The sequence below is a fragment of the Trichechus manatus genome, unplaced genomic scaffold (genome assembly GCF_000243295.1).
Source record: "Trichechus manatus latirostris isolate Lorelei unplaced genomic scaffold, TriManLat1.0 scaffold00027, whole genome shotgun sequence".
NCBI classification, from domain to species: Eukaryota; Metazoa; Chordata; class Mammalia; order Sirenia; family Trichechidae; genus Trichechus; species Trichechus manatus.
Window position 1 is genome coordinate 21926220 of NW_004443963.1, and position 23674 is coordinate 21949893.

Genomic DNA, 23674 nt, shown 5'->3' on the forward strand with positions numbered 1-23674 from the left:
AGCAGGGTATATTAACATTCAGCACTCTCATCATCCAAAAGGTTGTAGGACTGAAAAAAAAACACCCCAGAGAGAAGTGTCCCATATCCTCCAGCAACGCACACAGGTGGGCCCTCCCCGATATGTCTGTCTGATATTTCAAGTCCCAAAAAAGCACTAAGGAAAAAGAACCTACCATATAACTCTAATTAGTTTCTTTCTCTGAAGTCCTTTCAAGTTTTCAAATTTGTAAGATTCTGCTGTTCTCAAGTACATACACAGAAAACGCACACAACAGCTCCAGAAGAGCAGAAACTGAACGAAAGGAAACGTGCCTGTGAAACTTGAGCCATGATCTTAGGTTTGATAACAGATTACTTGCTGGGCAAGACTTTCCAACCCTAAGCCAGGAGAGAGATATGATCTCTTTTCCAATACTATCTTCAAGTACAAGGAGAGGAGTTCACTGACCCAAGATTTTCTGTTCTTCACTAAGTACAAGAAAAAAACAGGGCTCTAAAAGGTTGGAGGTTCATGTCTACCCAGGCACCTCAGAAGAAAGGCCTGGCAATCTACCTCTGAAAAATCAGTCATTGAAAACCCTATGGAGCACAATTCTACTCTGACACACATGGGGTTGCCATATGTCAGAATCGACTTGACGGCAACTGGTTGAGGTTAACTAGAGGAAGTTTAGGGTAGTGGAAACAGCCTCACAGTGAAGTCCAGACACTTAGGTTCTAGTCTGAAATCTGCCATATATTTTGGGGGAGATCTTGGGTGTCATCTTTCCCTCCCTCTTCCTCAGTTTTCCTCACCCATGAATTATAAGGACTGGACTAATTGCCAGGACCCGGTCTGGTTCTGACAATCTGAAATTCCATGGTTCTATTAGACAGCCATCTCTTCCCCCATGAAATCCATGTCAGGCACAGGCTGGCAGCATTGAGGGTGGGCACTGCCCAGGTTTGACAGCCAAGACAGAAAGGCCCCAGGAAGAGAAGTGCCCAGCCAGGATTTGGGGCAACATGAATAGGCCCTTAGCTCAGAATACAGCTCTTCCCTTCAGTCATTTCCAATTTCTCTGTGGAAACATTTGTGTTTAAATTGCTTTGCAGCAGCTAGTCCCTCCTGCTTCCCCTTCTAACCAAAAAAACGCCTGGTCCTAGCTCTGCTCCTGCCAGTTTTCTGGCCTCCCTGCTAGGCCGACAGGGGCAGACTCTCTACCACAATTTTGGGATAGGTGCACCACGGTAAAGCAGGAGGAGGCAGGGCTGTGTGGCAATAAACAATCACCTGCAATCTTACAGAGGTGGAGACAGCCAGAGGGAATGAAGAGGCATACCTAAATCATCAAGAAACTAAAATGAACAGCAGAGAGAGGGAAATAACATTTGCTGAGCACCTGCTATGTACTAAGCACTCACATATATTATCTCATGAATCCTAACCACTCATAAGGATCATTTCCTACTTTTATAGATGAAGAATCAGAGTCTGAGAAAGGTTAATTAAATTGCAGCAGGTTATGCTGCTCCAAAGAATGTGCTCTATCTGGCACACTACTAGCATTTGCCCTCCCTCTGCCTTCATCCACACCACCACACACACACACACACACACACACACACACACCCTCATTTCCATCACACACACACACACACACACACACCCTCATTTCCATTCTCTTCTCCATCATAATCCTTTTTCAGCCCAATCTAGGCCTTTTTCTAGCTGGAGAAACTGAGACATCGATGCCACATGGATGCCTGTGCATTCAAACAGGAAGACCTGGAGGGAGTCCCAGACATACCCACCCCCATCATTTGTGGGCCTGGGCCAAGGATACAAATGGAGGCCCATATACCATATGTCTAAATAAATTAAGCTAACAAACTATTATGTTCTCTCTTTCTACCTTTGCAACATACCTTTATAATTTCATGGGGGGCCAGGTTTGAACTAAGAATTCTTAGACTCCTCAGAGTTCTTCACCAGAATAAGATGAAGAGAAGGAACCAGCCCCAGCCGAATCTACCTTCTCTGCCCACGCCCCAGCTTGAGGGACTTTGTACATACACATGACTTCCTATCTGCACATCTAAACTCCAGCTACATTCCTTAGGCACTAGGACACCCACCAGTAACACAGGCTGCCTCAGTAGGATGGACTTGGGGAAGAAGCTCCACGCAGGCCCTGCAAGTGGGCTGGAGATCCTTGGCAAGGAATTCTGGGGCCCCAGATATCTTGAGTGTGGTCTTCAAGGGGGCACACAGGCTCCATCTGGGCATATGCTCTCCCCATGAGCCAGAGAAGGGGCAAAGGAGGGCTTCTTAAACAGGAGGCCCAGGGCAGGAGCCCCTCCCATCCATATTTAAAGGCAGTACTAACCTGAAGAATCAGACTTTTAGAGCAAGAGAATGAGTAAGCCTGAAGAGGCAAACAGGGTCATGAGAAAAGATTAAAAAGTTAACTTGAGTCAGAGGTCCCAGAACTTTTTGCTAGAGTAGGGGAAAGGCCACGGCTTGGGAAGCAAAGAGAAGAGAGAGCAAGAGCTGCCTGATTTGTGGCCCATTTGGCTCCCTCTGCCTTACAGTTTTTCAGCTAAAATCCCTTCCCTCCTCTGAGCCCCTGTACTGCCTCCCCTACCTCAGCTCAGCTCTACGCTCTTCAGCGCCCTCTTCACAGTACTCATAAAGACAAGAAATACAGTGGTGGGAAGAGGTCAGGTAAAGCCAAACATGTACCGGACAGGTAGTTACAAATGAGGTACACAGCTGCCCCGCCAGCTCAGACTCAACAGCACTAGAAAAAGAAGCCCACTCAGCTGGGGGACGTGAAGGCTCTTTCCTGCAGAGAAATTCTTGAAAACTCTAGGATTACAGGACAAGTCTAGAATGTCAACTAGAATGCAAGAACTGGACCCAGACAGTCAGACGTGTTTTTGAGTGATGACAATGACAGGGGCCCAAAGATCCTAAAGAGGAGTCTCCCTGTGGCCCTTCTTCTCTCTCTTCCCAGACCAGCCTAAACCAGATACATACCAAGCGCATGAGCAGGGAAATGGACTCCCGATTTCTGGTTTTCAGCTTGTCAGTCTCCTGGCCCAGGTGCAGGAGGCTGACAGAGGCCACCTGTAAAAGAATTTGTAAGGAAGCATATTTTTATGGAGGTCAGAGTAGGACAACTTCAGGCTACAGGAAGTTAAGAAAAGATCGAGAAGAGTTTAGAAGGGCTGGGATGTTCCTGAAGACTCGGGATGAAAAGTGGCAAATCCCCTAGGTTTCAGAGACGAACACTGCCTGTAAACCAGTCTGGATCCTGTTGGTCTGCCAGTGCAGACACCCTGAACGTTCCTGAATGTTACTGGGGGGCTGGAGTAGAGGTTGTAAGGTGCAAGGAAAGAACCCAGGACAAAGGCAGGTGATATTGTTTGCCAGGAGATGAGTCTCTCTTTCCTATGAGGCCTCCGGATACCACTGTCTTCAGGCTGTTTACAGCTGACTCCCCACCCATTAGAGACAGAGCTCGCCTCTGAATCAGACCCAGTGCTCTTGATATTCTCCTCCTGTCAACTCCCAAATGACTGCCATCTCTACTTACCTGCAGGGCCCCAACATATCAAGGAGGGAGGAAGAAAGGTGATTAATTATATCCCAGGCCCACGTTACTTGCATTTAGCAAACAAAGAGGGTAAAAGGGAAAAATAAAAAACAAATGAAGTCCGTTGCTGTCAAGTCGATTCTGACTCATGGCGACCCCACGTGTTACAGAGTAGAACTGCTCCACAGGGTTTTCTTGACTAGAATCTTCATGGAAGCAGATTGCCAGGTCTTTCTTCCACCGTACCACTGGGTGGGTTTGAACCGCCAACCTTTATGTTAGCAATCAGGTGCAAACCATTTGCACCACCCAGGGGCCTTATAAAGGAAAAGGAGGGGGAAATTCTCGGTCCATGTTAGAGATCTAGTGTGAATTCCCTCTATAGCTAAGGTGCTCAGAGCCCTTTCCAGAGAATGGACTGGTGGTTCCAGCTTAAATAAACCCTCTAACTAAGCTTCAGTCACTGACAAGTACTTCTCAGGACAACGGTATAATTCCTGAGAGAACTGTTTCATCCTGAAAAGAGACAGACAAGGCCCTAGTTCTTAAACCAGAACTATGCCTTGCGAAGGGATAAGCCTGCTATTACTGAAGACCCAAGCAGGCAGTGGGTAATGGACCATTTATTCAAAGTGTGTGGACAGGATTCCTTCATGGAGGATTAGGAATGGAAAAACTCTGGAGTCTTTTTCAACTCTGGAAAGAGATTACTTAGTGTTTTTCCAGAGGCAAAACTAAGATCAATGGTGATAGTTACAGGGAGTCAAACTTTGGCTAAAACATTTTTTCCAACACTTAGATGCAACCTACAGTATAATAGGCTGCCTGGTTTTAAGCTCCAGGGCCTAGAAATCTAGACCAGTGGTTCTCAAAGTGAGGTCTCAGGATGAGCAGCTTCAACATCACCTGGGAACTTGTAAATGCAAATTGTCCAGCTCTACCCTTGATCTACTGACATCAGAAACTCTTCAGGTGATTCTGATGTACACTAGTCATTGACTATTTACCAGTAATAGAGTTGGAACCCAAACCAAACCTGTTATTGTCGAGCCAATTCCGACTCTTAGCAACCCTACAGAACACAGTAGAGCTGTCCCATAGGGTTTCTGAGGCTGTAATCTTTACGGAAGCAGACTGCCACATCTTTCTTCCTCAGAGTGGCTAGTGGGTTTGAACTGCCGACCTTTCGGTTCGCAGCCGAGCGCTTTAACCACTGCACCACCAGAGCTCCTTCAAAGGGTCTTATAGATGATAAAAATCAGTTGTCTTTCCAGCTTTGATGTGCATCAGATCACCTGGAAGGCTTATTTAAAACACAGAGGACTGGACTCACCCTAACCAAAAACCAAACCAGTCCCCATCAAGTAGATTCCAACTCCTGGCGACCCCATGTGTGTCATAGTTGAACTGTGCTCCACAGGGTTTCAATGACTGCTTTTTCAGAAGTAGATCAGCAATGCTTCCTTCAGAGGCACCTCTGGGTGGACTACAAACTCCAACCTTTAGATCAGCAGCCGAGTATTTTAACCATTTGCACCGCCAAGGGATGCATCCAATTTAATGCCCCTATTTATAAACGATAAAACTGAGGTCCCAAAAGTTTGACTCTTCAGAGGTCACACAGCTTCTTCGTGGCAGATTCAGAATGAGAATCCAGATTTCCTGACTTTAAGTCCCATGATCTTTCCAAGCATTCAGGTATTGTTAAGTGCTGTTGAGTCAATCCTGACTCATAACAACCCTATAGGACAGAGCAGAACTGCTCCATAGGTTTCCCAAAGCTGTAATCTTTACTTTCTCCCATTGGAGTAGCTGGTGGGTTCGAACTGCCCACCTATCAGTTAGCAGCTGAGCGCTTAACCACTGCACCACCAGAGCTCCTCAAACACTCAGGTAGAGACTGAAATACTAGCTATTAGGGAATTTAGAAGAAAATCCCCCCTTTCGCAAAGTAGACTCTCACTATTTACTGAATGAACTGGGTGGGAGATTAGACCAGATGATCTCAAAGTCCTGTTCAACAATAACAGTCTCACCAGACCTTGCAGTCTTGCATTCTTTATAACCTAGACCTACTCACCACCAGAAATTCCTTGAGGTGAGTCTCAATGTTCTTGTTGTAGACTGTGAAGAGGGCAGCAGACACCTGGATGATGGCTTTGGTCAAGCAGTGGATATTATTGTTGTAACCTAAGTGATTATTGACAGAGGGAGAGAAACAAAAGGAAATGACAAAGTAAGCCACTCCAAGAGACCCCAAATGGTAATTTCTCACTTTTTCATGCTGGCCTATCCCTATGTGACACCAAAAGGGCTAGAAGGCATTTCGGGATTACCAAAAAAACAAACCATTGCTGTCGAGTCAATTTTGACTCATAGCAACCCTATAGGACAGAGTAGAACTGTCCCATAGGCTTTCCAAGGAGCAGCTGGTGGATTCAAACTGCCAATCTTTTGGTTAGCTGAGCTCTTAACCACTGTGCCATCAGGGCTGCATTTTGAGATTAGGGGAAGAATATTCCAAAGAAATTTCATCGGAGTGGAATTGTATGCAAAGTTTATTCTCAGATACTTTCTGGAACAGAACTCTACATCTGAGTCAGAAGTCTGTATCTTCCAGACAAGTGTCTTCATCTCATCTCCCTGTCCTGGGATACTAACCTAAGTAGCACTGGTCCATCAAACCTACTCCTTACTTACCACCCTTCTCAATGTTATAGAAGGAAGCAGGATCTGTGGCAAGGAGTGGGAGGGAAACTGCAGTAAAGATCAAGAGCAGGCAGGCCACCTTATATTCTTCCTCAGGGGACAAAGTATCTGGTGAGAGGGAGAAAGAAGAAAAGTGAATAAGATCAACAAATAGGAGTTATCTTCTATAGGGGTCCTACTTCACAGGATTGCTGTGAGGATCATGAGAAAATATCTATGAAAACACTTTATAAAGCACTATAGGCAAGTTATTATTACTGAAGGGGACTGGGTTAGCATCCACCTATAGCGAGGGGCCTGAGTCCTGGAGGCCTCTTCTGGGACTGAGCAGAGCTCTTAGTTACGGGCTCTGCTGAAACGCAATTAAGGATGCTCTGCCAGCTGCCGGATGGGGTGGAGAAATGGGAAAGAGAGGAGAGTAGGGGAAAAGGCTCTCATCTATCAAGAGAGAGGAAGCAAGAGAGGGCGAGTCTGGCAATTTTGAAGCGGCAGAACACCAGCCCCTTTGTTGCATCCTATTCAGAGTCGATAAGTATGAATGTGCTAATCAGACGAAATGTGTAATGGAATATAAGAGACAAGTTTAAGACCGAGCAAGAAGTGAACAGTGTCTAGGTGATTATGTAGGAGGGGAGAGTACAAGATCACTGTGGGAAACTTAGATGCTACATCACACAACTTAGCACAAATCCTGTATTATTTTGTATTGTTCTCTCGCTGTTTCATTTGCATTAATCTTATTTCCCTAACCAGATTGTAATTTCCTTTGGGCACTTATTAAGCACCAGACTCTCGTTTAATACTTTTTAGCTGATTGGTAGATCCATTGGTTGAAACCTGAGGTAAAATCTAAATTGCCTATGTAGTCAGTATTTTCTAGGGACTAAGATCTGTACTTTAGGTCTTTCCTTAGCTCCCAAATTATATCCCCTGAATTCACAACCCCAGATAAAGTCTTCTTTGACATTGACATATTCCCACCCAAAAATAGGGCCAAAGCCCTCCCTTGCCCCCTTTCCCCTATTTTACCAGCTTTCAGATTGGCAACAGCAGCCACCAGGGCTGGGTCAATTTCACAGCTGACCCCTGCAGCAGATGCCAGCTCAAAGACACTCAGGGTCACCTGGTGGAGAAGAAAACAACATTCTGAAAAGGACTCCCAGGAACGAAGTGCTTGGCAAAAGCTATAGGTGGCCAAGGTTCCTGGATCAAAGATTTTAAACTTCTGGTGTACCATCATCTTTTCTAGATATTCCTTTAATAACTCTCCCTAGCCTACAAGTGCAGGGGGCGGTGGGGCGGGGGGGACCAAATGCTTTGGCTTGGCATTCAGGACACACCACAGTACAAATTTATCTTTTCAACCTTATTTCCCTAAATGTTTCCAACAGTCAATGCAGCCAGGGTCATTTATTCACTGTCCCAAAATTACAACTTACTTTCTTACTTTGATACTTTGGTTCATGTTGCTTCTCTCTTTCTGTAGTGCCCTTTCCTCTCCGCTACTTACAGTTAAAAGAGCTCTGGTAGTACAATGATTAAGCACTCGGCTGCTAGCCGAAAGGTCAGTAGTTGGAACCTACCAGTGGCTCCATGGGAGAAAAGACCTGGTGATCTGCTCCCATAAAGATTACAGCCTAGGAAGCCCTATGGGGCAGTTCTAATCTGTCCTATAGGGTCGCTATAAGTCAGAATTGACTCCAGGGCACACAGCAACAACTTCTAACTAAGTAACACCCATCCATTGAGGCTTAACTCAAATCTCATCTTCTCTGTGAAGCCCTCCCTAATTATTTCACCCTAAACTCATCTCTCCCTAAACTCATCTCTCCCTCCTTAAACTGGTACCACTCACTTCGCATTTATCACACATAATACCTGGTATTATTATCTTTTCAGATAGGAGGTGAGACATATAGCTTATATCACCAACAAGATCATAATTTTTTAAGACCTCATAGCATAGTGAGAGGAGAAAAAGGCTTTGGAGTGAGACAGATTTGGGTTCAAATCCTAGTGCCACCACTTACTGAATATGTGACCTTGTCTAAATGTTATTTAACTTCTTTGAGCCTCAGTTTTCTCATCTGTAAAACTGGGATAATAATACTTACCCCATAGAGTTGGTGTGAAGATTAAATTAGACCGCATATGTAAAGTGTCTACTTAGTGACTGACAGAGAGTGATGCTCAATAAATGCTATTCCTTTCTCTCCTCCTCCTTCATCTTAAAGCCAGGAACTTTGCATTTGCTTGTAACCTTGCTAGTGTTTAACACAAGGCTAAGCACATAGAAGGCCTTCAATAAATCCTCATTGACTGGTACCTGAATCCCTGAATGAAGCCCCAATTCCCCACTCCCACTCCAAGTACTTAGATCCCTTTAGAAGCTTAAAAAAATTTTTTTAAAGACTAAAATGTTCCGAGAGAACAAGGATAACTGTTCCAATAATTGACAACCAAGTACAGTATCTTATGCAAAGAATCCCACAGACATAACAACATGTATACATTTTGCCTAAGGTACTCGACACAGAAGCCAAAGGTCAGCCACATTCTGCTCTGCTGCTTATGTAAACTCCCTACTACCTAGATGACCCTGCTAATGGCAACCATGGCCTATATCAGGCACCTGACCTGTGGTTTTCTAGAGGAAGGAGGGGATGACTGAAGGCATCTTATTTTCTCTTCCCCTAATCTTCTCACCCCTCTGAGGCAGTATCAGAATCTATGATGGACAGGCCTTCCCTCCTCTCTACCCTCACTTGCTTATTTCCACAGGCAGGCAAGAGCCTAAAGCTCAGAGATGCCCAGGGGATATCAGCTAGACAAGCTCCTGACAGGCTAGAGCACGTGGTCCCAACATCAGCAGCTTCCAGAAGCCCAGGCTCACTGTAAAATCAAAGACCATTCAAGAGGGGCAGGCATCCCAGTGAACCATCACCCTCTCACCTCATGACCACTTGGCCCTCATATGACTGCAGGCAGAAAGGGGGGAGATTTTATAATTCTTTGGTCTCAAGGTAAGAAAGTTTTTCCTAACATTTAACTTTAATCCTTCTTGCTACCAGTTTCCTCTTATCACAGACCTCTCTCCGTTAAAGGAATCCATTAGTAGCCTTCCCTATGCATTTGAAGGCTCTTGCTTCCAGTCTTTGGCTGTATTTCCTGTATAACATACTTGTCTGTTCCAGTTGATTCAGAAGATAAGATGATGCAAAGGTAGGGGAGGGGCAGGAGAAATAGATGTTTATGTTAAGTGTCTTGTCTGCAAAAGCCCCTCTTCCTCTCTCTATCTCCTGTAGCAAATGGGGGCCTGAGGCAGGGGATACAGACATAGAGAAACCAGAAAGTTTAAGAACTGGGAGGAAAAAAAGATTAGGAAAAGGAAAGAAACTCTGAGCGCAGGCAGGGTGGGTGGTAACGGAAGGAACAAGTTCTTTTACAAAAAGTACCCAAGTGCCAGAGGGGACTCGTCTGCACGTGGTTTGGCATCTAATTTGCACGTTGCTCATTTCAGGTGAAAACCTACAGAGTCTATCCTAGATCTTACCCCTCACCCTCTGGTAATGTTTCCCCAGCCTCTACTGGGTCTCCCTGGCTCCCACTTCTCTCCATGGCCCCATGTCTCCCCAGCTCTGCTCTGTCTCTCTGACTAGTGCTCTTCCCTCTACAAAGTCTCCCCACAGTATTTTCCCATTCAGATCCCAGCTCTTCTCCTCAAAACCCTCTCTCTCTCCCTGCAATATCCTAGCTATATCCATTTTCAACAACAATCATCTAATGAGATTATACTTTGTACTCCCCCATACCTTGATGTCTGTGTCTGGAGTGACAAACTCCTTCAGGCCCTCAATAGGACCCATAAGGAATGGGCAGTGGGAGGAGAAAACCTGAAGGAAAAAGGAGATAAAATAAGTCCACAGGATACTGGCCAATGCCTTCAAAGATAGGTGGAAACAAACAAAAAAAGGCTTCAACTTAGACAATAACTAGCCAACTTTCCATGTTATCCTTCTCCTTACGCCTCTGGGTTTCCTCAGCTCATTTATTCCCGGGAATCTTCCTCTTTCTTTCTCCTCATTACTCATCAACCCTTTCCACAGCTTCTCATATAAACTCTACTCCCTGAGGTGTCCGTGATTCAGTGAGCCCCCTCTCCCCCAATTCACCTCCCGAAGTCCTTCTTGGGCCATGGCCCTAAAACTGAGGATCACTCCAATGATGGTCATGCGCTTCAGGACATTCTCAGCCCCTGGGGAGAAAGAAGAGTGTTAGATAAGCAAACTTAGCAGGAGAATTAGGATAGTTTTGCTTCTTCCAGACCCAGCCTAGCCCCCAGATTCCTGAAAACCCCTGTCATTCCCAATGGTTTGCCCACAGTTTCTTCTCACTGTAGGGGAAGGTGCTTACCCATCAGCTGGGGCAGAAGAGAGGCCATCAAGTCTGGCTTGCTAAAGTTGGATCTGATCTGAACAAGTATATCCATGTTTTCCACCACCAGCTTCTGCAGTCCATGGAACACAGAGACATTATGCAGGAAATTAAGAGTCCGATGTTACATCTTTCACCCAGTGCCCTGAGTCTGGACCTTTTCCCCAGGGCTTGTTTCCACACTACCTTCAGCTCCACGATCTGAGAGGTCACGTGCCACATCAGGTTTTCACTCAGGAACTTCATGCCATAGGGTCCCAAGAGTTCAGCCAATGCCTGCATCTCTGGAATAGAGTTACAGAGGTCCCAGATGGGACTCAGAGGACACTGGAGCATTTGCACAGCAACTATAGGGTAATTTGTAAATTTGAAATGTTTTCAAGCTAGGAAAAGAAGTAGGAGGTTGGGGAGAAAAAGTGAAATCCTGCATTCAGGTGACAGGTCTGGCCTGCACGGGTAGTCTCCCCACTGGTACGCACACCAAGACCTACAACAAATAATAACTATTTCACTTTACATTCTTATAAGAATCTATACATTTCCAAGCCCCTTCACATGGTACCTGGATTTTACTCTTGTACTAACTGTACTAGCTTTATTAGCTGTAAGAACCTCTCTGAACTTTATAATTCTCTATATGATGAAGCAATTAATATCTGCCCTGAATACCTCACAGAGTAAGAGTGAGATACATTATAAGAATCTTAGAAAACTATAACTACGTATAAATAAGGGATAATTATGATGAACACTATTAACAGCCCTCTGAGGTATGTGGCACAGGGATCTTCCATGTGCACTGTCATCCTGGTTTTATATCAAGGAGGATTAAGTGCTTGTCGAAGACCATGTAACCAAGTTAGGGGCTGCTGCTAGAAAGCAAGTACAATGCCTCTTTCTAGCCTTCACTATGTCCTAGTAGATACCACACTATTTCCTTATCTAAGGTCTGGCTTTTTGTATGTTCCTCCCTCTGCTTCCCTTATTTAATGCTTCACTGTCGAAGTTTTCCTCTCCTTGGGTTAGTTTTTCTTTTCTCAAAATCAACACACATCCCCAGAATCTCAGGGGTTCCCCCCACCTAAATCCTTCTTCCCCTGAGTCAGTTCCAATGCCTTATAACTCCCTATCCAGCCTGCTTGTGACCCTTCATGAAATAGATAAAACCTGCCAGGGTGGTGGGGTTGGGGGGAGGAATGCCACATTAGAAACACTAGTAACAAATAGAGACAGGAGGGGGCTCTAGCTATGATCTTTGCCTATAGACCCATCCAACAGAGAAAACCATAAAAGACTAGAAGTAACAACAACAAGAGACCAGTGAGAGAAAGGCAAGTTTAAAAGAGTTAATAAAAGTTTCGATAGAAAAGCGAGTCAATGCTCCATACTCAAGTCTCTGAAGGCAAGACCAGTTGATGTCTACCTCCACCATTGACAGAGGAAGTGGAACTGGTCACAGCAGTTGCACGTGCACAGAGCCTTGTCCAGAATAGATATTTACTAGACATTTTTAGATTCGCCTATTTACAATAGGAAGAACTGAGATTAGAACTATAAAAGGATTTCCTAACTGGTGAACTTAGATAATGCTAAAATGGCTGACCCAGGGGAAGAGGGGCTGAATGGTCTTCTCAGGAGCTGCTAGAGAAGACAACGCTATCTACCCATTTCAAACCTTACTCCAGTCTTCTCTACTCTAAGCTAGTATCCTAGGGCATCCTTCTCTTTCCATCTATCTATTTTTACAGTAGCATTGCCCCATCACCATGGCAACCCAGGGAAATTGAGGTGGGGTGGTAGAAAGGGGAATCAGCATTACCTCCTGCTGCTCATCAGTTGTCAGCAAGGAATAAACTGCTTTTAGAGGCTGCCTACAGTTTGTAGGCAGAGTTGATGAGAAGGGGACGTCTGAAACCTCCAGCAGGTAAAGAGTAGGGTCAGCTTACTGATAGAGTCGGGTTAAGGGTAAGAAGAAGGCAGAGCTGGAAAACAGAACTGTGTATTCTGACTTTCTTAACACCCCCGAGGAAAGGGAAGAATGGAGAGCACAGGATCATTGAAACATCTCCTACCTGACCCACCAACCACGCAGGATTCATGATTTATATGGAGGTGAGGGGAAGCAGAGAAGTAGGAGAGTTCATGAATCAGTCAGTAGGTAAAACAAATCTATTAAAAAGTATCTGTATGCGATTGGTGGTTACTAGGGGCTGGGGGCTGGGGAGTGTGACGAGCAGCTTCTTGACGGATACAGGCTTTCCTTTTAGGGTAATGAAAATGTTTTGGAACTAGACAGAGGTGGTGGTTACACGACATTTTGAATGTACTATATGCCACTGAATTGCTAAACAATTTTAATTTAATGATTTAAATTATGGTTTATTTTACATTATGAGAATTTCACATCAGTTTTAAAAAGGGGAGGGGGTGATATGTATGACTTCAAGCTCTCTTTAAAAAGAGACCAGCTTCCCAACTCATTCATTATACACTCCTTACCTCCCCACCCCCCCACCTTGAGACATAAGTGCGCTTATATACACTGGGAAGCACCACTGCATCATGGCCAAGCACCCAGGTTCTGGAGTTAGACTGAAATTGAGTTGAAATCCCATCTCTACCATTTGCTAATGTGTGACTTTAGGCAAGGTCCTAACCTCTCTGTAACTCAGTTTGCTCATCTGTAAAACAGGGGTAATAAAAGTAAGTAGCTCAAGGCCATTGTTAGGATTAAATGAGTTAATATTCCTAAGCATTTAGAATTTAGCCTACAATGAATGTCAGCCATTATTTTATCATCATTATTATTATAAGTATTATTATTAAACACAAGGAGCCCTGGTGGTACAATGGTTAAATGCTCAGCTGCTAACTGAAAGGTGGAGGTTTGAACCTACCCAGTGGCTCTCATCCAGGGAGAAAGACCTGGCAATATGCTTCTGTAAAGATTACAGCCAAGAAAACCCTTGGGACAGTTCTACTTTGTCACAAGGGATCGGTATGAGTTGGAATCAACGGCACCTAATAACAACAATTACTAAACATCAGCAATCCAAGCACGGCTAAAGCTCCAAACTTTATCACTAAGGAAAAAGATGCCATGACATCAGACCACTATTTAATAATTCCAAACATGAGGATGTCCTCTTGACACTTTATCCTCTGCCCTTCATTATATGTCCTACTTTTATTCTTTGTGGAAATGAAGAGTAACCATTTACCACCCTTCCAGGAATAAATACCTTCAGTGACTTGAGGACCCCTAAACTCTCCTCATTTTCTCTCTCCACCTTTAACCCCAGGCTACTCCTCAATTCTAGCTTAGAATCCCTTTCTATCTTCCCTAAAGTGGAGTCTAGCAGAGATGCTGAGAAGAGTGTTGAGTGGGCCTCTGGTAGGGTTGGGGAGTTTAGGTGGGGTCTGTAGCTGAGATATTATATTGAGGGGAAAGGCCCAGTTCCTTGATAAGGAGACCAGGCCCTAGGCTTACCAGAGATATCAGAGAACTCCTCTGCACTGAAGTTCTGCTCACCCTCTCTGGGGAGGCTGATGAAGGCCTGCATGGCTGGGGCGAGGATGATGGCCCCATTGCTCGCCTGTCTAAGCAGACTTTCCAGGTACCTACAGGGGTGACCAGGAATGAACAGAAGATTAGTGTTTACTCCCTTCCACTACTGTTTTCCACCACTACTGGGCTGGGAAGGAGAAACTCTGCCAAAAGCTAGGGTGGGGAGAAGAGGATCAAAGAAGACAATACAGTGCTCTAATTAACACCCTAACCTGTTGGCTCAAAAACAATTGGCAGTAATGTAATTCCACTTGGCCTCTAATCCACAGGGTATTTCACTAGGCTGTCAAAATGCTCTGCATCCCTTTCCCCAGCCCCTGTCGTTTTCTAACTACTGTACTCCCCTCACCCTTGGCCTTAGTCTGTCAGGTAAGACAGGCCCAAACTGACAAAAAAATTCCCACTAGTTGGGCTCCTCTGAAGTAACTTAGCCTCAGCCTCTCCAATAAGAATGCTGGACTGAGGACCCAGGAGTCCTGGAAGCCGGTCTCAAGTCAGATTTTCTGGCAGAGAGAAGCCCCACGAACAGTGGTCATCCAGCCTCCAAATAATCCCCCCTGGCGCCTGAGCAAGCTGAGAGGGGTGAGGCTCCAGTCATGTTGGCAGAGGAGGGGTTGGCCAACCCCCTGTCCCTCATCCAGGCTCTAGCACTTGGCCTGAGTCTTTTATAAAAGTCACGAACTAAATGCAGGTAGGTCAAACCCAGTCGCCAAACGTGTCTCTTTTTTTCTCTCTCTCTCTCTCTTAATTGAAATTAGTTGTCAAATTTGTTAAACCGAAAAATTTTACAAAAAGAATAAAGATTTAGTGGACCAGCAATCAGCTGGAACCGACTAGTGGCTGCCCCCTCGCCTCCTCCCATTCCTCAAAGTCCCCACCTAGCCCATAACACCCATTTACCTTCCCTACCTGGCCCCTGTTGGCGTTTATATTTGCAAACCTTATCTCAGCCTGTTCCCCTACTAACTGGTCTCCTCATTGCAGTGGCTCCTACTGAGTTGATACTGGATTAAGAGCGCCACCCAGTGGCTTGGGGAGGTAAGAATCGTCTCCTTTCCATTACTTAAAATCTCAAAAGATTCTGATACCCACCTCCTCCAAATTTGGGGAGGCCCCCTTCCTTATTAAGAACAATCTGCTAGGCTCGACACGGTCATATCTGGGGATGAGGAGATAGTGTTCCAGAGAGATGGTGGTACACAGAATGGTTTTCAGAGGGAGAGGCTGGGGTGAAAAAAAAAGAGAATTTCATAAAGAGGGAGAGAAATTATTTGAAATTCAAACGGTGAGAAGCCAGAAAAGGAAGGGTGAGAACTGGAGATTAAAAGGAAAGAGATCAAATTGTTGCAGGGTAGATTGATGGATGTTACAAGGAAGGTTAGATGGAAACCTCACGGTGGATATAAGGACGTCTGGGTTTGCCCCAGTTTATTGCTGTAATCCTCAAGCAAAAACAAGCCTCCATTTGGGGGTCTATGACTCTGGGAGCTAAAATGCTTGGTCCCTGAGATCCTACTGTGTAACAAAGAGGTAAGGCAGTGGGAGAGGATAAACGGCACTGACCAATTTGTGTAAAGAGTGGTGATAGTTTGCTCCCCAGATGAGTCCAGTGGCTGTGTCTGCTGCAGGAGGGCACTGCGGATGACCCTGGAAGCATCTGCACCCAAAAACTGGGCCAGTGACTGTACAAAACCGATGTATGCTTTGACTCCTGCCAACAGCTCAGAAGGCCTTACAATCTCCTGGGTAGTAGCATTGTAGCCAGCCAACCACACAATGGCTCTGGGTAATAAAAATCATAATTACAGTCATAATGACAAACATAATAACATTTATCAAATGTACACTGTGTTCCAGGCACTGTGCTGAGATTTTACTACATGCGTTATCTCATTTAAACTTCATAGTAACCCAGTAAGTAGGCACAGTTGTTATCCCCATTTTACAGGTGAGGAAACTGAGACACGGAGGTATTAAACCACTTGCTGAAGATCACACAGATGGCAAGTGGCAGAACTGGGACTTAATCCAATAACATTTGATTCCTAATCACTATGCTGCTCATCAGTCTCCTCTGGAGAAAGTCAGGTAGTAAAAAGTCTGGCCTCCCAAATTCCATCTGACTTAGACCTGAAGGCCCACACCACCTGCATTATTGGTGCCAGTAGTTGTCTTTTCTCCTTGGAAAGAATTGGTTCCAACCACTATCAGAAATGGCAAATCACACCCAGAAATCCTTGGGAATGCAGTGTAATCCCCAAGTGGCCAGGGGAGCCAGGACTGGATAGAGAGCACACTTAGCTGGCATGCAGCTATAGCCAACCTGAGAGAAAACCGAGTAACCGCCTACAGTGTATTATTTCAGAGACACACCAGGAAGACCCCTCTCCAGGGACACCCAACTCATCCTAAAATACCTTCCACAGATACCTGATACTTCAGTGGTTAAGCACTCCCTTGCGAACAGAAAGGTCGGCGGTTTAAACCTACCAGCAGCTCTCTGGGAGAAAAGACCTGTGGTCTGTTCCCATAAAGACTACAGTCTAGGAAACCCTATGAGGCAGTTCTACTGTCATATAGGGTCACGATGAGTGGGAATTGGCTTGCAGGCACACAACAACTTTGACCTCAGGCTTTTTTGCTTGTTAGAATATAAATAGTAGGGGAAAGAGGAACATCACACTTCAAGCTTTTGTTAGTCATTTTTGCCTAAAATATGAATGAGTTTTAGAAGTCCCTGGGTGGTGCAAATGCTTAACGCCCTCAGCTGCTAACCGAAAGGTTGGAGGTTCTGGAGGTTCAAGCCTACCCAGAAGTAACTTGGAAGAAAGGTCTAGCAGCTACTTCTGAAAAATTAGCCATTGAAAACCCTATGGAGCACAATTCTACTCTGACACACATGAGGTCACCATGAGTTGGAGTCAACTTGACAGCAGCTGGATTTTTTATGAATGAGTTTATCATATTCTTCCTGTAGAAGCAGGCATTTTGTTGTTGTTTTGTGAAATTTTTATAGCAGGAGGAGAATGGAATAGGAGGGCCGCCCACTCCCCAAATGAAAGGGAAAAAAGAAGAAGTACCGAACACTTGGGTACCACTTGGGGGAAAATAATACAGAAGGGACAGGCTGGAGGCAAGCCTAATCTATTTAAGAATTTTCACTGAGACCAAACCTCTAGGCCAAACCTGGGGCCTTGGGAACAATTATGTCAATGAAGAAAGTGTCAGAGATACTCATGGAAAACTAAAATAGCATACCCATGCTGCTACAGGGCCTGGAAACCACTACCAGCTTCTAAAGGTTTGCACATGAACAATTAATCAAACTGTCTTCTTGACGTTGTGTATGTACCTGAGACACTTCCTTCTGTATCACTAACATATACACAAGGAAAACAAACCGATTTTATTATTGCCCAAGTAAAATTGTAACTGAAAAATAAATCTGCATCTCCTGCAATTAAAACAGACTAATTGGTCTCCCTGTTTCCACCCTTGACCCTCTAGTGCAGCCAGAGTGATCCTGTTGAAATATTAAGTCAGAATCTGTTACTCCTCTGCTCAAAAACCCCAAGGTTCCTCAACTCACTCAGAATAAAAGTCAAAGTCCTTACGATGCATATAAGCACCTACATAATCTGCAGTTCCCTCAACCTCTCTGACCTCCTGTCCGACCAATCTCCCCCAATCTCATTCTGCTCCAGCCACACTGGCCTCCTCCAGGTCCCTTTAATATACCAGGTCACTCCCACCTCAGAACTTGCTGTTTCCTCTGCCTCAAATGCTCTTTCCCCTGACAGCCACCTGGCTGGCTTCCTCACTTCTTTCAGAGGTTTACTCAAAAGTCATTTTCTCAAGGGGGCCTTCGCTGGCTGCCGTATCTAAAACTGCAACACCTCACCACCACCACCACCCCTACTCACATATTTCCTATCTCCCTTTCCTGTTTTATTTTTCTGCTTCACACTTATTACTATAACACACTGTATATTCTACTTTCTTATTTTGTTTGTCTATCTCCCTCACTAGAATGTAAGTTTCATGGGGGTAGAGGGTTTTGTCTGTTGTGAGTATAAGATAGAATATATATATTCAGATATTTCCTTCAAGGCAATCACCAAGAAATTCTCTCCATTTATTTCAGTGCTGCTGCCAATATCCAGAGGGTATCCGAAAACTCCTCCTTTGGACTTGCTTTTAGAGCAACATAGGAGCCACACAAGAAACATGGTTTTGTTACTTTCTAGTATCAACAGCTTCTACAACAGTGCTGGCACATAATAGGTGTTCAATAAATATTTGCTGAATGAGTGAATGAATATACTACTTTTCCAAAACAAAACATAGACTATCAGGGGATTATCTGTAATAATTCCTCCCCCCACTTCCCTGATTTCTGATGATAGTGCCCAATGCCAGTATAAGGGGTGTTCCTCCTAATTTGAGGGGGTAATAGAAAGAAGGGCAAAACAGGAGGAAGGGAATTCATTTTACTGAGGCCTATTATGTCAGAAACTTTGCATTCATCATTATCTTTAATTCTCACTACCAAGTTTCAATGATAGGCAATTCTCAGTTACCTGTAACATAAATATCACTCTTACTTTACAGGAGAGGAAACTAAGGCTCAAACAAGTTAGACAACCTGCTCCAGCCTCTTAGCTAATGGCCAGGATGTCGACACAGGTCCTCTGACTGCAAAGGCCCTGATCATTCTACTAAACCAGTGGTGATCGATTCTGACTGTTCATCAAAACCATTTGTAGAGGTTTGGGGTTGTTTTTGTTTATTTGTTTTTTATCAAGACTGTATCAGAATCTTCAGGGTGTGGCATGACCGCCAAGATGAGTGTAGAGGAACACATCTTTGAGAATTACCATACTATGCAAACATAGAAGACAAGAAAAGAGCAATACCTGTTGAGTCTGGCCTCCAGGTGGCTGCTGAGATACTCAGAAGGAAAGACAGTGTGTTCAAACACAGAAAAACTGCGCACGTGATTCATTGTCAGTGCCAATTCTGTCAAGATGAGGTGTAGCTTGTCCATGCTGGGAAAAACGAGAAAGTCAAATGAGCCTTGATTACAGGTCTGGATCTGTCAGACCATGACCTTCAGGTGCCTTTCATCTTCTAGGGATACTCAGCCTAGAATGGTACACACTGGTGCTGACTTCAAAAGCGAAGCAGAAAATTCACATTTAAGTGCTTTTCCATATCTGGTCATTCCCCCACCATCGCTTCCATGTTCTTTTGCTGTATAACCTTCCCTCTTCCCTTTTCTCCTTTCTTTGATGCAATGCCCAGTTTGCCCTCTGGGGCCCATGTCCTCACGTGGTGACAACGCTGCGGTTCTTCCGGTGACTCTCAGCTCCTGGCTTGTCCCTCTCTGGCTCTCCCTTTCTGGGAATCTGCCTCTGTTTCATGGTTTTCTTGTTCTTGGCTTTGCTGATGGTAGTGGCACAATGCTTAGGTAGAAGCTTTAGAAACAAACACAAGTGAATGGAGAACCAACATTAGTTTCTGAACAGCAGAAAATCCCATCTAACAGTTAGAAAAACAAGGTCTCTACATTATTGTCTGTTCTTTTTATCTTTCAACCTTTTTCTTTCTCTCCTTCCATGTCTCTCTTTCTCTAACGAGGGCCTATTTGTAATGTGCTCACCTCTTTTAGTTTCCATTAAATACTTCCCCATTTACAGGTTCAAAGTCTCAAGGTAGCAGTGTCTTTCAGGGATCAGGTCATCAAATCCCCACCCACATGCTGAGAGTCTTAACTAATGGAAAAACGCAAGTTAAAAAAAATAAGATCTAAGAACTTCACTCCGTTGTGCTTTCTAGGGTCTTCCAACCTGGGAAGACAGTTATTTTTGCTAGTAGCGAACAACCGTCTCCCTTCCTACGTTCCTTCATATTCTATCCCATGGGCAGAGTTACTCACACTACCACAGCCCTCCAAAGACACAGAGCTCACAACATGGCCAGCAGTCTCTGCCCACCTCTTCTTGAAATAAGATAATACATTTCTTGCTAGTTAGCTTAAACATCAATCCTGCATTTCTCGTCTTCACTGAGATACCACAGTTAGCCATACAGAAAGTATAAGATAAAACGTACATATTCAGATATTTCCTTCAAGGCAATCACCACAGGATTCTCTCCATTTATTCCAATGCTGCTGCCAATATGCAGAGTATCTGAAAATTCCTCCTTAGGAATTGCTTTTAGAGCAATATAGGAGCCACACAAGTAATATGGTTTTGTTACTTTCTAGTTATACTTTGGAGCCTTGGTAGTACAGTGGTTAAGAGCTTGGATGCTAACCAAAAGGTCAGTAGTTCGAATCTACCAGCCGTTCCTTGGAAATCCTATGAGACAGTTCTATTCTGTCCCATAGGGTCATATGAGTCAGAAGCGACTCGACAGTTACGGGTTTGGGTTTTTTTTTTTTTTTTTAGTCACACTTTGTTTTTTTAAATCCTGATTCTTGGCTGTTTTAAAAAATCAAGTCCACCTTGATGGACAAAGTTGTATCAACCCTGAGATTATTCAAAGGTGTCTGCGGTACACAAAAGGACAAATATTGTATGATCCCCCTTATATAAAATATCTAGAATAAGAAAATGCATAGAAACGGAAGTTTATTAGTGGTTACCAGGGGCTGTGGGGAGGAAGGAATGGGAAGTTATTGCTTAAGGAATACTGATTTTCTGTTTGGGGTGATGAAAAGCTTTTGGAAATAGATAACAGTGATGGTTTGAATGTAATTAATGTCACTGAATTATACACTTAAAAACGGCAAATTTTTGTTTTATATATACATATCCATTGTCGTCAAGTTAATTCTGACTCATGGCGACCCTGTAGCGCAGAGTAGGAGTGCCCCACTGGGTTTCCAAGGTTATAAATCTTTATGGAAGCAAACTGCCACATCTTTCTCTCAAGGAGTGGCTCGTGGGTTCGAACCTTTCAGATGGTAGCCAAGCACCTAACCACTGAGCTACTAGGGCTCATATATATATATATATGTATATGTATATGTATATATGTGTATACACATATATACATATACATATACATATATATATATACACACACACACATATATAACCACAATAAATTTTTTTAAGTGTCTGTGGTGGATTCTGAAAGCAGTTCCAAAAAATTATAACTCCAGTAGTAACGGCAACATCACTAATATAATTATTTACTCAAAATGGTAACTTTGGATGGGCTAACACTCATTGGATTGCAAAAGATCTGGTGTGTGTGAAAACAATTACTCACATCATGTTTTTGTCATCCCTGATAAAGCACTGAGCAAATCTCCTTAACTATGCCCCTCGCACGTAGTAGCTATACAAACGAGTGATGAATACACCCATTGTACTTGTTTACATATCTTCCCTGAATTATTTAGACTTCTTTCAAACATGTTTTTGTACTCTTTTCCCCATTAGATTGGAACATTCCCCAAGGGCAGGGATTGTGTACCTTCCTTTTGAGACCTGACCCCAAAAACCTAGCACAGGGCTTAGTGGCCAGTAAGTGCCAAATAATATAACAGCTGACATTTATTGACTGCTGTATACCAAAAATTTTATGTACTCTATTTCATTTAATCCTTATGACACCTCTATGAAGAAAATATTTTTGTCCCATTTTACATATGAGAAAACAGGAAGTTAAGTAATAATGTAACCATGCATATGTATCCACGTACATACACACACACACACACACACACACACACGCACGCACGCACACCTGGTTTCCCGTCCACCAAAGTTGTTACTAAGCCTGACTCAAACCCAGGAAGGGTAGGTAGTCTTGGCAACCTAAAAGATTCCAGGGCAACAGCAAAACAAGTTCCTCATTTTAGAATTTTCTGAAATTTAGGTTGAACTAATCATTACCAGGTGTTGTGAGTCAGTCAAGGAAGGGAGGGGGGAAAAACAGGAATACAAGGACAAGAAAGCAGCCTTGAGGATAAACACAGACAAGGTGCCTGAAAATGTTCAGACGGCAGCAAATCAGGATGCAGAAGGGTAGGAAGATGAGAAGATACAGATGAAACGCCCTATGATTGATCTGTGGGCCACTGTTCTAAGTCTGTGTACACAAGGGAAAGAGAGAAGAGGAAGTAAATTGGAAAGTTAACTCATCTCTTGGAACTCTTCAAATGAGAGCACAAATTTTGTTGGAGTTCAGCTGTTCAAATAAGAGTATTTTTAGACACTTCTGTCTAGTCCTAAGGAGCCCTGGTGGCACAGTGGTTAAAGCACTCAGCTGCTAATCAAAACGTCAGCAGTTCAAACCCACCAGTTGATCCACAGGACAAAGATGTGGCAGTCTGCTTTCGTAAAGATTACCACCTTGGAAACCCTATGGGGCAGTTCTACTCCATCCTATTGGGTTGTTATGAGTCGGAATTGACTCAATAGCAATGGGTTTGGTTTGGTTTGATCTAGTCCTAATGTAGTAAAGACTGAAGGGACAACACTTAGAAAAGAATCACACCGTAAACTCAAGAATGCAAAAGCCCTAGCCCTATTTGAGAGAAAAAGTTGGAGAACTTGGCATTTGAGAGAGAGACAAATGTAGACAGGGAAGGCACTGAGGAATGGCAGAAGGGAAACTGAAACAAAGCAAGAACCAAGCTTACCTGCTCACTCAGGTTTCGCTGTTCAGCGCAGATGTCTAGGACACAGTTGCTCGTCTGTTTGGCCAACTCTTCCAGGAAGGAGTTGCAGTGGTGAAGGCCATGGTTCTTCAGATGAGGGTACTGTGGGAAAAGGGACAAAGGAAGAAATTGTCATCACCAGGGTAGCTAATTCTTAACTCATAATACTGCTCTGATCCCCTTGCCTGAGCTACCCACTCCTATAAACGAAGAAACCGAGACGGGGGAGAGGACACATTCGACATCAAGCTGAGATATTTAGGGACTTATGTCATATTCCTATGTTTGTACCCTTCTTGGGATCAAAATCAACCCTTGAGGATGTGTTTTCCATTTGGGGGAATAAGGATGAAATGTGATTAGAGAGATGACAGGGTTTGGAGTTCCGGACACCCACCTCCTCTGGGCACATCTCATGAGTGCAGTGGACAAAATGAGCACAAATCAGGGGGAAGGCAATAGCATAGCGCAACATAGTAGGTTCCTCCAGGGTCATAGCAAACATCTTCTCAAAGATACGGAGGTGAAAGCTGCAGAGAAAGAGGAAGGAGATTTAGAGCCATGGCATAGGAGCTGGTCCCTCTGAGGTGGAGAGAATAGTCATTCTTTCACAAATATTTATTGATATCCACCATTCCCTCCTTGATTTACCTTAGCCTGAGGGAGAAGGGAAACCTAACTCTTGCAGATATTTTTACAA

General features: G+C 44.0%; 1 protein-coding gene across 3 annotated transcripts in view; it reads right to left on the minus strand.

Moving 5' to 3' along the window:
• Positions 1 to 23674, minus strand: part of NCKAP1L (NCK associated protein 1 like) — a 45894-nt gene that overhangs the window by 3662 nt on the left and 18558 nt on the right. The window contains exons 17-30 of one of the 3 annotated variants that reach the window (XM_023729087.1): positions 23372 to 23504; positions 22957 to 23076; positions 19626 to 19771; positions 19211 to 19342; positions 15858 to 16076; positions 14217 to 14347; positions 10913 to 11010; positions 10706 to 10799; positions 10465 to 10547; positions 10105 to 10185; positions 7322 to 7415; positions 6284 to 6400; positions 5664 to 5773; positions 3025 to 3114 (exon numbers count right to left, since the gene is read on the minus strand). In XM_023729087.1, coding sequence (XP_023584855.1) covers positions 3025 to 3114; positions 5664 to 5773; positions 6284 to 6400; positions 7322 to 7415; positions 10105 to 10185; positions 10465 to 10547; positions 10706 to 10799; positions 10913 to 11010; positions 14217 to 14347; positions 15858 to 16076; positions 19211 to 19342; positions 19626 to 19771; positions 22957 to 23076; positions 23372 to 23504 — 1648 coding nt within the window. Of the gene's footprint in view, positions 1 to 1873; positions 3115 to 5663; positions 5774 to 6283; positions 6401 to 7321; positions 7416 to 10104; positions 10186 to 10464; positions 10548 to 10705; positions 10800 to 10912; positions 11011 to 14216; positions 14348 to 15857; positions 16077 to 19210; positions 19343 to 19625; positions 19772 to 22956; positions 23077 to 23371; positions 23505 to 23674 lie in introns of those variants that run through there. The other 2 variants (XM_023729086.1, XM_023729088.1) reach the window with 2 other exon arrangements.